This window comes from Carcharodon carcharias, chromosome 2 (assembly GCF_017639515.1).
Source record: "Carcharodon carcharias isolate sCarCar2 chromosome 2, sCarCar2.pri, whole genome shotgun sequence".
In the NCBI taxonomy this organism is placed as follows: Eukaryota; Metazoa; Chordata; class Chondrichthyes; order Lamniformes; family Lamnidae; genus Carcharodon; species Carcharodon carcharias.
The window spans coordinates 206,052,526-206,068,449 of record NC_054468.1 but is presented as its reverse complement, the minus strand read 5'-3'; the positions used below and the strand labels follow the sequence as shown (position 1 = coordinate 206,068,449).

At 40.8% G+C, this 15,924-nt stretch overlaps 1 protein-coding gene across 1 annotated transcript in view; it reads left to right on the top strand.

Moving 5' to 3' along the window:
- The window catches only part of stpg4 (sperm-tail PG-rich repeat containing 4), a 79,915-nt gene that overhangs the window by 31,964 nt on the left and 32,027 nt on the right, over positions 1-15,924 (top strand). Inside the window, exons 4-5 of the mRNA XM_041207427.1 lie at positions 4,325-4,386; positions 4,515-4,671. Of these exons, the coding sequence (XP_041063361.1) occupies positions 4,325-4,386; positions 4,515-4,671 (219 nt within the window). The remainder of the gene's footprint in view (positions 1-4,324; positions 4,387-4,514; positions 4,672-15,924) is intronic.

The following is a 15,924-nucleotide window of genomic DNA, read 5'->3' as shown; positions in this document are numbered from 1 at the left end:
CAAAAAACTGCGGATGCTGGAAATCCAAAACAAAAACAGAAATACCTGGAAAAACTCAGCAGGTCTGGCAGCATCAGCGGAGAAGAGCAAAGTTGATGTTTCGAGTCCTCATGACCCTTCAACAGAACTAAATAAAAATAGGGAAGGGGGTGAAATATAAGCTGGTTTAAGGGGGGAGGGCTAACAGGTGCAGATGGAAAACTATGGAAACTAAACAAATGTATCTAAGGCCTGAAAAATGCCTCCAGGATCTGGCATTTATTAGTGAGATCTGTTTTGCTGGAAATACATTATGTTCAACCAAAAGACGATCCTGAAATGTTTCATTGGCGTCATAAAGGAAAACTTTCAGGCATCTTCATGATGCATGTTGATGATTTCTTACTGCAGTTTTTGAGAAATGTGTTATTAATAAGATTGGAGCAGAATTTAAAATTGGAATTCAGGCTTTGAGGGCTTTTAAATATATTGGTTTAGATATTAAGCAAAGTAGGTCTGTAATAACTTTAAACCAATAATCCTATTTAGAGCGTATTATTTTCATCCCGGGTAATTATGCCAGGCTATCACAGAAAGATGATGTTAATTATGAAGCCTGACTGGTCAGTTGAACTGGTTGTGCACTCAGAATGGACCAGATGCTGGTTTTGATACGTTGGAGTTAAGTACAATGATTAGACACACTAAAGTAGAGAATGTTTTAAGAGCAAATAAATCATTAAGAAAGTTAAACTTGGATAAATGCATACCTAAGTTCCCATCCTTAAGTGACCCAAAGAACATGAAACTGTTCATTTTTAGTGATACTTCACATGCTAATCTTCCTGATATACATTCCAGTGCAGCGGTTGCATATCATTTCTGAAAAGTGAGAATGTGAAATGTTGTCCTTTAGCTTGGGAAGTTGATGAAAATATAAAGGGTTGTTAAAAGCACTCTGCTGCTGAAAGACCAGCTCCTTGTACCAAATATTTTAAGTGGGATTCTATACAATTGGCATGCTGAAGATAGTGAATGTTACAAAGATAATTGTTCCTTGTGGGATAATGTATATGCTACAAATAGTGCGAGTGAGAAAAAGTTATGATTGATCTTGCTGGTTGAAACAAATGCTGGAGAGAAAGGAAATCTCTAAAATTAAATGGGTGGATGCAAGTCATCAACTGTCAGATTGTTTTACAAAAGGAAGTGCATGCACAAAGAAATTGATAGGGGTCCTAGAGGAGGGTATGCCAAAGCTTTATACAGAATATGAAAGTCTTTGATTTAATTTGTTTTGAAATTTTGGTTGTACATATTAATCCTAATTTTTATTTAAAGAGAGAGAAAGGAATCTGGGAATTGTGTATTAATTGTATTTAATTGTTTGCAGACAGTGGCCTTTAGGATTCACCCGTGATCCTATAAATAAGAACAGATTGAAACAGTGGTTGGTTGGGTGGGCTGTGCATGTTTGTTATGTGTATCTCTGTAAATAAATGTGTATCTCTGCTTAGAAAAGGGTGTGAAGATTGGCTCCAGTTCTATCCTTCACCATCTTGCTTTCTCAGGCATAAGAAAGTGGTGGGAGTTGGTTGTGGTGGACTAGAGTTCAGAGGCAAGGGAACGGGGCAAATGAGAGGCCTGGTGGTGGGGATGGGGGAGATTGGAAGCCTTGTGACGGTGTTGGAAGTCTTAGGAGAAGATCAGTGGGGCGAGATAGGTGTAAAGGCACTTAACCTCCTGAATACACCAGCTCTTGCCTCCTTGAAAATGTTGGGTTGCCCAACAGCAGTTAAGTTGAAAACCTGAATGACAATGAGACACACAGGCCAAAGGCTTCAGCATCTCTCAAAAGCTTTGGTTTACAGTTGATTTTTTTCCTCCCCTAGAGCTCCCACTCCGTGCAAGCAATCCCCTGATTGTCTCAGTCTAAGCATATCCTGTATTTCCCAACATCTGTTAACTCCAACTCACTTGTGTCCTTATGCAATAAAGGGCTGAATTTTAACCAAAAAAAGAGATGGATTGGGTCGGGTGTTGGGGAGGAAGGTTTAAAGTCTGAAAAATCTGCTTCCCAACCCAAACCAGCCTCCAGCCCATCCATTTCTGGTTTTCACTGAGGCTAGAAGGTGGGAAGGCAGCCAAACACTCTGAAGAGGCAGCTTGGAAATTTAAATATGATAAAGTAAAAACTTTAATGAACTTTATTAAACTTTAATAAAGGACATAGACAGGTTGGTAGAATGGACGGACAAGTAGCAGATAAAATTTAATGCAGAGAAATGTGATGTGATTCATTTTGGTGGGAAGGATGCAGACAATATGAAATAAAGGGTACAGGAGTAGAGGGAACTGAGTGTATCTGTGCACAAATCATTGTAGATGGCAGGATAGGTTAAGACAGCAGTTAATAAAGCATTCAGCATCCTGGGCTGTATCAATAGGGGCAAAAGCAAAAGCAAAGAAGTTATGTTAAACCTGTACACTGGTTCAGCCCCAACTGGAGTATTGCATCCAGTTTAACTGGACACTGAGAGAAGGTTGAGAGGAAATTTGATAGAGGCATTCAAAATCACAAGGAGCCTGAACATGCTAGACAGGGAGAAACTGTTCCCACTCTTGGAAGGATCGAGAACCAGACGGTACAGATTTAAGGTAATTGGCAAAAGAAGCAATGATGGCATGAAGAAAAGCTCTTTCATGCAGCAGGTGGTTAGGATCTGCAACATACTGCCTGAGAGTGTGGTGGAGATGGGGTCAATTGAGGCTTTCAAAAGGGAATTAAATAATTTTCTAAAAGGGAAGAATTTGCCACGGGGAAAAGGCAGGGGAGTGGCACTAGGTGAATTGCTCCTTCAGAGGGCCAACACAGACATGATGAGCTGAATGGTCTCCTTTGTATAACCATTCTATGATTTTTTTTATGATATTAAAAATTGCATGTATGAAAAATTGCCAGGGTTTGACATGGAAGAAAAGATGATTATTTAATAAATTTACTTAATCTCTTATTGGTGAAGCTTCTGTGATCCCTTCCATGTTAAGTCAGAGGATGCACAGTTTCATAGGGCAGAATTTATATCCCAGGGTGGGCATGCTCCCAACCCGATCGGGAATAAAATAGTGCACAATGACATCAGGCAAGCGTCCCGAAGTTATTTTGGTCGGCGGGCGCGCACAAGAGTCAGGAGAATGCCCACGGAAATTAAGGGGCCCATTAAGGCCATTAAACTAGCAATTGATTTGTCTTTTTTGGTGCCCATCCAATCTTACACTTGGCGGGTGGGCGAATAGGCCAGGGGGCCTTTGCATTTTTGAGGAATGCTCATCCACGGGCAACAGCAATTAAAAATAATAAAACTTTTAAAAGCCATTTTTAATGTGTCCGTGTTCATGTGACTGAGTCACGTGGGGACATGTTTCCCTTATTTTTAAAAGCTTTATTTTTCATTGTAAAATTCTTCAACTTCCTGAGGCAGCTTTGTGCCTTCAGGGAGATTTAAGTGCCTCTCCCCCATGCATGCGCAGACTTCAGTGCTCGCGCTCCTCGTACCCCCACCCCAATAGCGCTGAGGTTCTCAGCACGCATTTCACACTAGCTGGTCGTTAATTGGCCAGCCAGCCTGTAATCGTGGCTGGGGCTCAATCGTGAGTGGCGGTCCGTTTTGCAGCTGCTCCCAGGCCCGCCCACCCGACAAAGGAAAAATCCTGCCCATAAAGATAGGAACGTTACACCATGTAGAATGGTATTTTTCCCTTTGTGTCTAGAAGTGTAATTGTTCTGCATTCTGAGTGTCAGGTTCACTTACAAGTCAGTTGAAGATGAAAATCCTATGTTTGTTTGATTAATATGTCAATTAACACTGGGCCTTGTATGTCCTTGTTAAGAAGGAGCTGAAAAGCACAGCATACCAATATTGCTTTGCGTCTGTAAGAGAGTAGGAGGTTAATTATTCCAGCTGTAAGTAGCTCTATTTAAAAAGTTTAACCTTTCTACATTGGCAGCTAACTTGAAGCAATATAATTGCTTTTAGTTTATTTTCTGCTGCAGCTCTTGAGGAAACAGAAGGCAGGGTTATGTTGGGAGTCAGTCACATGGGAAGAATAAATTTTAACTAGTACATTTGCCTAGGTTAAAGTAAATTTGCCTACAATTAAGAATGAAACAGAAGCATTACAGGATTTGTTGCACAAAATTTCTCAGGCAGTGTGTGATAGCAGATGCTATATATAAAAAAGATAGGTAATAGCTAATGTACAGACGAGAGAAATGAATAAGAAATTATGCTACTAAACATGCCACAATTTTGTAAAGATTTATTTTGTTAATGACCTTTTCCAGGGCACCTTTTCTGCAGCATCTTACAACTTAAGAGCTCCTGAGTTTGGAAAGTCTACATTCAAGTAAGTGTGAGGGCACTCTCCAAGATAATACACCCAAACATACAAAACACAGCAGCGGTCTGATTGTAATTAGATCAAATTTTATTTTAATCTAGCACATTCTCAGTTCCAATATTCTTTTCTCTCAGAAGGTGCTTGTATTTTATTCAGCTTACTACACCTTTCCTTGAGGTTGCCATCAATCAAGATGCATTCCTCACTAATGGTGTCTTTGCTTCCTCCATCATTGCTGTTCTTCGAAGACCAAAGCTGCTCTTTTTCACAATTGGTGACAAAATGAAATTGGTAATGAGAGACCTATACATCAACCACCTATAATACATGTTTTAGTCATGTCCAGCTCATTGTACATATTTTGTGGTGGATCACTCATGGCATTGCCTGCCAGGTATAAGAAGTTGTGTTGTTTCAAGGGTAGGATAATGTCGTCTGGAATTGGAGGAGGATTCACATTGTCATTTAAAGGATTTGAGGAAAGATTTGTAAGATATCTCCTAAAGGATCATTAAAGTAAGTGTTTTCAAATTGTTATTGGAAAAATAACATGTATTTGCCTTAACCTCACAGCTTCATAAATAAGTTTGTTTCCTCTGTTTAATCAAAGTTTCACAAGTAAAAAGGCCAATAACATAATTACTAGGCTATCATGTATGCAAATTTTGTAATGAATTCCCTTTCATTTCTGTGACATCATCATTAAGCTGTATGAAACCATAACTTACAAGTGTGGCTCGATCAAAATTTTGCAATATCATGATAATGGAACTTCAGAATGTCACTGGGACAGAATCTCATGATTGTATGGAGCAGACTTCCTTAATGTCAGAGGGGCAAACAATTATAATTGTCACATGGAGGGAATTCAATACAAAATATCTGGTGCCAGACTGCCCCTGACCGGCAGTTCAACACAATAACAAGGAACAACTGAAAGAGACAAATAGCATGCAAGATATTTCCATTCTAACACTGAAAGATTGAGACAATTTAGTAAGGGAACAATAAAACCAATTTTGGGCCTAGCACTGAACCATCAAAATGATAATTAAAAAATATGTCCAATTTGATCTTCCTTTTAGAAAATATGAACTTTTCAATTCTTACTGTCATTATTTTAAAGAATGTGTCATTGACTAGAGTGACATATGGCCTTTTAAATGTTAGTGATTAGATCTTGTTTTACGTAATCTTAATGATTGACAGTGATTATATGACTACTCTGCTTGCATCACTTTCTAGAAAAAATTTTGGCTGCTTGCAAGTACATGACAATTTTCCTTATATTAGTGTTTCTAAGAATGGCAAACAGTTGGCAGTAACTATTAAGTGCTATCTTTTTGGCTTCATGAAAAATATAACTGTTGCTCTGTGCAGAGATCAAGCACTTTGTGAAATAAAGTTTTCATTTCATTTATATGTTGTATTGTTGTTGTATGTTATATTTTAAAAATTGATTATTGGCATCTTTTTATCCAATGGTAATAAATGCTGCCTAGACAGTGACACTCACATCCTATGAACGAATGCATTAAAAAAAAACAAGTAGTGTGTCCACAATCAAACACTTCCAGGCATATGATGTTGAAATGTCTATTTTTCTGACCTTGAACTAATGGTTCAGATTTTGCAGCCAACTGAAAAGTGATAGCATTTACTGCTGACCTCAGAGATTGTTTCCCATAAAGATCTAGCCATCTCTGTGGTGTAGTTTTCTCCTTTAAGATGTCAGTTTGAATCTGCCGCCAAGTCAACGGGTTCTCCAGGCATCCAGCAACAGTGGTGTCATCAAGCAGCCAATCACATTGAATTATTCTGACAGACAGCAAACAAGGAAGTAAAAGCAACTGAAATTTTCACTTTTAATTAAAATTTAAGTTAAAATAAAGCTAAATAAATCATTGGAATATAGGATTAATGTAGATGCTGAAATCTCATAAACTTTTTAAAAAAATTGACATGAGAATTTTTTTTATCATAATGGAATTTGTAATTCCACAAATAAGTTACTTTTCGGGTACAGTGAGGCTGTTTAACAGTAATTATGAACTTAATATACTGTTAAAAGCCCAGTTGCAATAAGAAGTAGCTTTTTGAAGACCTTTTATAATGAGACTAATAGCATAAAAGGGTATGTTTTCATCAGTTCAATCATTTCTAATTGCAGCCTGGGAAAGCATAGGATCACTGACAGCAACTTTTGATTTTTCACATTTAACTACGCATGTGTGAATGACAGAAATTGCTGTTATGATTGCCCATGTGATTTTGTGAGAAAAAATATATATTATATACTGTATATCATCTTGGGGTGATGGGCCCTTTCAGAACTAGGATCTGATTTCTAGTATAAAAAAAACTTCGTTTCAGTGAATGATCATGCGACCAGGTTGCCTGGGAGATGAACAATGGGAGAAAAAAGGAAAAACAAGTTAATAATAGGGTTGTGTAGGTTCATAAAGGGGGCTTTCTGTTCAAGCAGTTTAGTTTGGGAGTTTCAAATAAACAGGGGTGAAGGAAACATCTCTTTCAGCGGAATTCAGTTGAATTCTAGGCATTTGCTAAAAGAGTTAAAACTCTTATTAACTGAATGACTCTACTGAAGGAATGTTAAATTTCTGGTATAACCAAGCCGAGGAGAGAGCTAGAGAGAGTTTTCGATACAAAACTTCATAGCTAAAGAATATTAGGATCAGGAGTGTTCTGACCTGATGTGGCTGCGGTTAAGATGCCAGAGAAGCCTATGTTAAATGGGAGTTTGCAACCTTAGGATGGCTGGAGGAGATTTGAAAGGATAACCTTGTCAGAAGTAAATGGAAGACCCAAGAAAACTCAGGCTGCATATGAATTGTTGACTCAGTACTCAAACCACAGTTAATTTTTTTTATTCCTTCATGGGATGTGGCCATTGCTGTCTAGACCAGCATTTATTGCCCATCCCTAGCTGCCTTTGAGAAGGAGGGGTGGGGGCAAAGTTCCAGGATTTTGACCCAGTGACAGTGAAGGAACGGCGATATATTTCCAAGTCAGGGTGGTGTGTGCCTTGGAGTGGAACTTCCAGGTTGTGGTGGGTGTTCCCATGTGTCTGTTGTCCCTGTCCTAGATGGTAGCGGTTATGGGCTTGGAAGGTCCAAATCTAAGGAGCAAATCTTCCAATTTTTGATAAGTATCTGACTTGAGAATTCTGGGATGTAAGTCTAATGGTTGTGGAAGGAGAGTGAAGTTCAGGCATTCAAAAGAGAGTATACGTAATTGTGTTCATTGTGCTTTTATTATCTTTCATATAATTGACTCTTTAAGATAGAATGTAGTTACTGTATTTCATGCTCTTTCATTTTTCTGTGGTAGTAACATTCTTTTATTGAAACCGTGAACCTTGTGACTTCATTCTTTTGGTAAATACTTTAAAAAAACCTTACTGATGTCTACCACGATTATAGCACTGTCAGTCTCAGGGGAGTAATAATGGTAAACGCCAACAGCTTTGTTGTCGTTACTACCAGAAAACTCAGCCAGCCTTAAACACAAGAAGGAAAAGATTTTGCTTAAATACAATTGGAGCTATGTCAAGCATAGGAGACTTTTCTTTTTATCAGGTGCCATTTTATGATTATTTTCTTTAGCCTTAAACAATTGGAGGAGACAGACTTATCATTTAAATATTTTGGAGTTGATTCAATGCACAGAAATCTAGTTTTTCTATTTGCCTCCGAGACTGATTGTTTTGTGGGGGAGAAAGACTTCATTATTTAAATGTTTTTGAAATTGAGTCAAGGTAGCTAGATGAGAAACTTGCAGAATCCAATATATAAATGGATTAGCAGACCAAATAATTTTCAGTCTACATGTTCCAATACTCAAATTATCAGAAATCTGCCAGTTGAATTGAAATCCTTAGCCTCCTTCTCTGTTAAACTTGAGCTTCTCTAATTTTTCCTCCTAGCTCAATCCCATTATTTGGAATTATGGCTGTTCCTCTTCTCTGCATTTTTTCCGAAATGTATCTAATAGTTTTGTAGTGTAGTGGCAAGGACAAAAGAAGCCACTACTGTTCTCCCTCTCAACACTGTCCTATTTACTTTATCTTATCTGACTGCAACTAAAATTACGGCTAGTCATATCATTGTTAACCTCGATCGAGAAACCTGTCCAACAATTATAATAAAATATACGCCAACTTCCATGCACACACAAACACACACACTGGAGGTTCACACTCAAAGCCCACAAGTGCAGATTATAAAGTAAGGGGGATAGATTGGCCAAATTAAAGTGCGTAAGAAATAAAAGACGTTCACAGTTTTTAGTTTGGAGTCTCTATTGGCTGGAGGCTGAATTCAATGGTCTTGATGCTTCTGATTTAAAGACGTGGACGCAGGAGTTGGTTGTTTTCCTGTAGACACAGCTGTGCAGTTGAGTTCTTTCTTTAAAACCTCTGTCTACTGCAGAATGGAGACAAAGTTAAATTAGTAGACAGGGTCCAAAATGTGTGGAGAGAGAGAGAGGCAGGAGCTCTACTTAACTCAACAGCTGGTCCAATTCTGCCCAGAACAACATGTGCTTAAACTACACAAAGGGCTTGGGCTGGTCATGTGATCTCTCTCCAATTGCCAGTGATTCAAACACAATTGTATATTCCAATTATAACTTGACTAATCTGGAGAGCTATCTTTTGTCTAAGCGATTAACCTTTGAATGGTTCATTTTTGGCTGCTGAATACTGTTGATGTCTTGTTAATAGGGCAGGAAGGAAGGTCGTTCACAAACACCAGGAGGTGTCATTATCTGTGATGAGTTTGACAGACTTGCTGTCTCATCTCACTAAGGTTGGAATGTGGATTATATAGTAAATTAGTGCTGACCGTCTTGCTGAATGTTATAGTCTTCACTCCAACAAGGTCTGACATTTAGAAGTCCAATTTCATGTTTCCAGCCGATGGATTAAAAATCAATATTTGATATAAGCATGTCTTCACAACAGGATCCTTTCAGTTTTGTTCTATTGTACTTGCTAGTTATTTCTGAAATTTTGGGCTGTGTGTCTGTAGGTAACAAAGGGCAGAATTTTACAGCAGCGGGATTTTACATTCCCGCTGAAGTTGATGGGGATTAGAATGTCTCGCCGCATATTATGGCCTCGTCCCCACTGAAACGGGGCCATAAAATTCTGCCCAAAGAGTGGACTAACATCACCAGCTTTATTTTCCAGGCAATAACTGTATTATAGGGGTGAGCTTGGGGCTGGGTGGAAAGGTGGTGGGGTGGGCATGTGAGCTAATTTCGGTGCCCCCCCACCAGAAACATGCTCAGTGGGTGCACATAAAATGCAGCCCACAAATTGAGTACACCGGTGGATCATTTGATGTTATTTTACCAATAATGGGATGTTATAATCAACTATTTGATGGAGGTCATTGAACCTGTCACTAACATTCTCTCTCTGTCACTGCAACAAAAGTTCACCAGACTGATCCCTGGGATGACGGGATTGTCCTATAGGAGAGATTAAGGACACTGGACCTATATTCTCTAGAGTTTAGAACAATGAACGTTCTTAATTGTAGGCTTTATTATTTTAACAAAGAGCTTAATATTTATTTGGGATGTGAGTTTTTTTTAATTCATTCATGGGATGTGGGCCAGCGATGGCTAGACCAGATTTTATTGCCCTCCCTAATTGCGCTTGAGAGGGCAATTTGTTCAGTTATAGAATTATGCTGATGTTCCTAAAGAATTTGTCCCCCACTATTGTAGCTTGGGGCATCAGGATTCCCTATCTGAATGATATCTGAGAAACATTCCGCCAGTCTATTCATTATTCTGTACATTTCTTGCAGGATTAGTAAAGCCAATTTACATCAGCCATTTAGACAGGGTAATTTTCGGTCTTCTGTGAAGAGGTTTCCAACCATCTACTTTGTTCCCGTAAGTACCGGGTAGTCATTATCTGCAACTTGTGATAATGATCAGTTGTAAGCTAGACTAAATTTTTATTTTATTGTTAGTACGGATCAGTGTGTTCATCCCTATAGTTGATTGGTCTATTTGTACAGTTGTAACTTGGGATTTGTAATTTAGAATTCTTTTTCTCAGAGACCAGTGGAGGCTGGGTCATTGAATATATTTAAGGGTGAGTTAGATTTTTGAACTACGAGGGAGCCAAGGGTTATGGGGACCAGGCAGGAAAGTGGAGTTAAAGGCGCGGTCAGATTAATTGTTATCTTATTGAATGGTGCAGCAGGTTCAAGGAGCCAAAGGGCCTACTCCTGCTTTTATTCCTTATGTTGTTATGTAATACTGCTCTGCTACCTTAGACACTAACAGCTGTAATGCATTTACATGACAATCATCGCAAAAGCATTTATTACTCATGCAGAGCAGAATCTTACCGACTTTGAAATTTTTCTGCTGTCGGGACCAAAAGCAGGTCATAACCCGACTGGTGTCATGACCTTGCAGGGGGCAGCCAATGAAAAGGCAGCCTCCGCATTCACCATCCTTAAGGGTTCTTGAGGTGGGAGGCCCCAATCAGAGGGCCCAAGCTCTGGATGGATAACAGATCCACGGGGACAGGTGGGCACTGCTGAAGTAGTTAGGGGACCACAAAGGAGCCTCAGAATGGAGGCACTGTCTCAAGTTTGAGAATTTAAAAATAAAGAATGAACAGAACGGGCAGGCCATTATTATGGAGGGAGAACACCTCCATAGCATTGCTTTTGTCCACGGTGGCTTCATAGTGGGGAGATTGAGGAAGTGTTGGTGGCCCTCCAGCCTGCTGCCAGAGAACGTCAGAACATAATGGGAATAGACCATTCAGCCCATTGAACCTGTCCTGAGATTCAGGACAATCATGGCTGATCTTGGCCTGAACTCCATTTTCCTGCCAGCTCCCAAAATCCCTTGATTACCCAAGAGATGAAAAATCTGCCGATCCTAGTCTTTAATATATTCAACAATGGAACCTCCAGGTGCCTGCTGGGCTTTGGCCTCAGTGGGGACCACCCCCCCACCCCCCACACCTCACCCCCAGTGTTGGGAAGATCCCGAAAGTTGCATCAGCAACTTTCTCTCAATTGGTCCCTTAATCGGCCTATTACCTGGCACTGACCCTGCTTCTGGCAAGATCACTATGAGATGGGAACGCATTGGAGAGCCGAACTGACAGGTTATTTTCAAATCTTGTTCCCGGTCCCTCCTCCAACCCCTCCTCTGTGGAGCTGATATGATTCTGCCCACCAAGTCTACTTCCTGTCAGTCAAACTGCTGGTGCTGGATACATGGGAATTGCAGTGATTCACAGGACAGACTGTCCCATTCCACTGGCTGAGAGAGAAGACATGGTAGGTGAGTGTACAGTTTAAGCATGTTCAATTTTTAAAAGCGGGACAGTTACCTGAGTTGCGTGCTGGTTTTATTATACTCCAGTATCCACGAAAATCTTATTACAATACAGTGTCCCTACTCCCAGAATCTAGATATATGAAACATCTGGAAAAGATCTGCAAATGCAAACGAATTACTAGTATTGAGCACCAAAATGAAAATGGAGTGTAACTCCTACACAGAAACAGGTTTTGCAGCTCAATTTGAATAGAAGCCATTTCTCAAAATACCAAAATGAAACAGAGAGATACATTACATTTATTTTTGATAATCCTATATTAATGGCATTGCAATTGTTAATTCTATTGTACAGCATTGCTTGTACCCACCAAGGGTACAGAGTGCCTGACAATGGACCCCCCCCCCTTACTGCTAGTTAGTGTGGGTTAAAACCTGGCTAAAAACAGAACAAATCCCTCAAAACAGATATGGTGAAAGATTGGCTGCTGATTCGCTATGAGCCCATTTCACGCTGCTAGCATGGACCAATTTCATTGTTCCAGTGAAGCCCAACGCAAACTGGAGGAACAACACCTCATCTTCCAACTAGGCACTTTACAGCCTTCCGGACTGAATATTGAATTCAACAACTTTAGGTCTTGACCTCCCTCCTCCATCCCCACCCCCTTTCTGTTTCTTCCCCCTTCCTTTTGTTTTTTTCCAATAAATTATATAGATTTTTCTTTTTCCCACCTATTTCCATTATTTTTAAATATTTTTAAATCTTTTATGCTCCCCCCACCCCCACTGGAGCTATACCTTGAGTGCCTTACCATCCATTCTTAATTAGCACATTCGTTTAGATAATATCACCAACTTCAACACCTATGTGTTCTTTTGTTCTGCTGTCTGTGACATCTTTTGATGATCTGCTTCTATCACTGCTTTTGCCTACAACCACACCACCCCCTCCACTTCTCTCCCCCCACCACCTTAAACCAGCTTATATTTCACCCCTTCCTGGGATTCACCTAGTTCTGTCGAAGGGTCATGAGGACTCGAAACATCAACTCTTTTCTTCTCCGCCGATGCTGCCAGACCTGCTGAGTTTTTCCAGGTAATTCTGTTTTTGTTTTGGACCAATTTCATCCCGCCTAGAGTCCCATTTTTATCCAAATCACAACAATGGATTATGATTTAGGATTTTACGTTTTATCCTCCATGTAAATTTAGGAAAAGAGTCAAGGTCTGTGATGCAGGAGACCAAAAAGTTTGAATAGACCAGAAGAGAAACCGGGTTGTGATAGTTCAGGTCTTTTTTAACAGCACCCTTTTCACTTTCAACACTTTCATGCCATGAGGATTGATGCTATGTATTATGTGTGCTCTTACAGATCCCAGATCTAACCTCAGTTGCAATAAATTGTGTACAGGCATACATAAAACACACCGTAAATCTTTTGCCTCTGGTAAAATGAATATCATCACACAGGGCAGAATTTTTCCCCATTGGGGGGGGGGGGGGTGGAGTTAAAGAGTGGGCACGCGGAGGCGTGCCTCCGATTGGTGCCCCCAATCAGGGGTGCGCTGCCATTTTAAGTGGGCAGGCCAATTAAGGCTCGTCCAGCGTGACATCTGCACAGAAGTGCTATGCGCTCCCTGGGCAGGCTGAGGGGAGGGGGGGGAGTCCCTAAACCGAGGGTGCACTCTTTCACGCATGCGGATGAAAGAGCGCACTCATCTCCCTGAGGCTAAGTGCTGCCTCAGAGAGATCGGCTGATCATTTAAAAATCGGGAAAAAAAATCCCTGACATGTCCCCTTATGTGACACTGTCACGTGAGCTGGGACATGTCCATCACGTTTGCATACACTTTAATAACATTTTTAAAAGTCTGCATGAACCCTCATCCCACCTGTGGATGAGGTTTCATGCTTTTTCTAATCCCCGCCAGGGCTCCTGGCCTGCCCGCCAACCTTAAGGCAGGATGGGCAGGTCCTTTAATTAGTTTAATGACTCTCTCTCTGGCCTCAATTGGCCATTGACAGGTCGGCGGGCACACAGTTGATTCAGCTGTGCCCCCGCCTACCTAAAAATTTAAATGGGGCGCGGTGATGTCAGGACTTCCACCCGACATCATCGTGCATCATTTTACATGTCAGTGAGCGGGCCCCGTCCCCTGCTCGCTGACCTGGGAAATCCTGGCCATAGACTCAAACGTTTACGGCACCAAAATTAACAAAGTGATGAAATATAACTTTAAGGGTGCAAAAAGAATTGAGATTAATCAGATACGACAAAGTACAATCATCAATCACAAATACCCTTTCGAGAGACTGCAAGGGGTTGGTGCATGGAACTCAGGATACGTTCTGAAAATAAATCTTCAGAAGGAAATTGTGCTAAAAATGTAAACGGGGCAGAAAAGCCACCAGAGCCAGATTGCATACAGGCCAGAACATGGAAGGTGGTTGGGGAGGAGATAGCTGAGGCACAAATCATCATTTTCCTAAGATCTTTGTAAGGGGGAAATAAAAGGCTGGAAATAAAGGTCTGCTAAACGTCTGGAGGGGTAGCAAGTGTTACACCCCCATGCAAGAAAGGAAAAAAGGAAATGCCTGCAAACCATAAAATTGTGGTTATTTTGGTGAACTGGTGCTAAGATGGGTACTGTGCTAATATGGATACTGTGCTAATAAGACTTGCTTGTTTGAAAGTCTGATTCCAGCACACAATTTTGATCCTAATGACCATAATTTGAACTTGTGGAGGCACTAAATCGAACACCGCAGATTTAGTTCTCAAGTACTGATTAGACTCGATTTTTGTGGAACACTAAATGTGGACTCCATACACCCAGTTCCACTGAAGGTGTGGAGTGTGCTGACTGACACAGAACAGCAGGTTTCAGGGGGTAAAAACAAAAACAAAAAACTACGGATGCTGGAAATACAAAACAAAAACAGAATTACCTGGAAAAACTCAGCAGGTCTGGCAGCATCGGCGGAGAAGAAAAGAGTTGACGTTTCGAGTCCTCATGACCCTTTGACAGAACTAGGTGAATCCCAGGAAGGGTTGAAATATAAGCTGGTTTAAGGTGGTGGTTGGGGGGGGGATGTGGTTGTAGGCAAAAGCAGGTTTCAGGGGGGTTCAGTGATCAAGGGGGAAGGCACACAGGCCCTCATACACAGCACTGGAGGCCATAATTGAAGAGATCCAGAGAAGGAGAGATGCCCTTTATCTGCAGAGGTAATACCATCCACCTTGCCCTCCTGTCCCTCCCTCCTCCAGCAGCCCGACCTCATCTCCTTCAATGCAAATTCAGTCGAGAAGCACGGCTCTTATTTTAGCTGAAGTCCTCAGAGAGTTTCCAGAATAAATGTTCGTAGAGTGTTGATGAAATCTTGACTACACATTGCAGAAAGTCTTCCGATGTATTTCAAAAGTCATAGAACCATAGAAAAGTTACAGCACAGAAGGAGGCCATTTGGCCCATCTTGTCCATGCCAGCCCGAGGACATCCAGGTGCCCTTTCTAATCCCACCTTCCTGCACCATGCCCATAGCCCTGCAGCTTACAGCACTTAAGGTGCAGATCCAGGTACTTTTTAGAAGAGTTTAGAGTTTCTGCCTCTACCATCAACTTGGGCAGTGAATTCCAGACACCCTCTACCCTCTGCATAAAAAAAGATCTTCCTCATGCCCCCCCTACACCTTCTGCTGCTTGTCTTGAATCTATGTCCCCTGGTTTTAGAATTCTCCACCAAGGGAAACAATTTTATCCTGTCCACTCTATCTATTCCCCTCATAATTTTGTACACCTCAATCAAGTCACCTCTCAGCCTTCTTTGTTCTAAGGAAAATAACCCCAACCTATCCAATCTCTCCTCGTAGCCACACTTTTCTAACCCTGGCAACATTCTTGTAAACCTCCTCTGCACTCTCTCCAGAGCTATTACGTCCTTCCTGTAATGTGGTGACCAGAACTGCACACAATACTCCAGTTGTGGCCTCACCAGTGTTTTATACAATTCCAACATTATACCCTTACTTTTATATTCTATACCTCTGCCAATGAAGGAGAGCATTCCATATGCCTTCTTTATAACCTTGTCTACTTGAACTGCTGCTTTCAGGGACCTGTGTACTTGTACGCCAAGATCTCATTTCATCTACCCCTCTTAGTATATTCCCATTTAGTTTGTAATCCCTGTAACTGT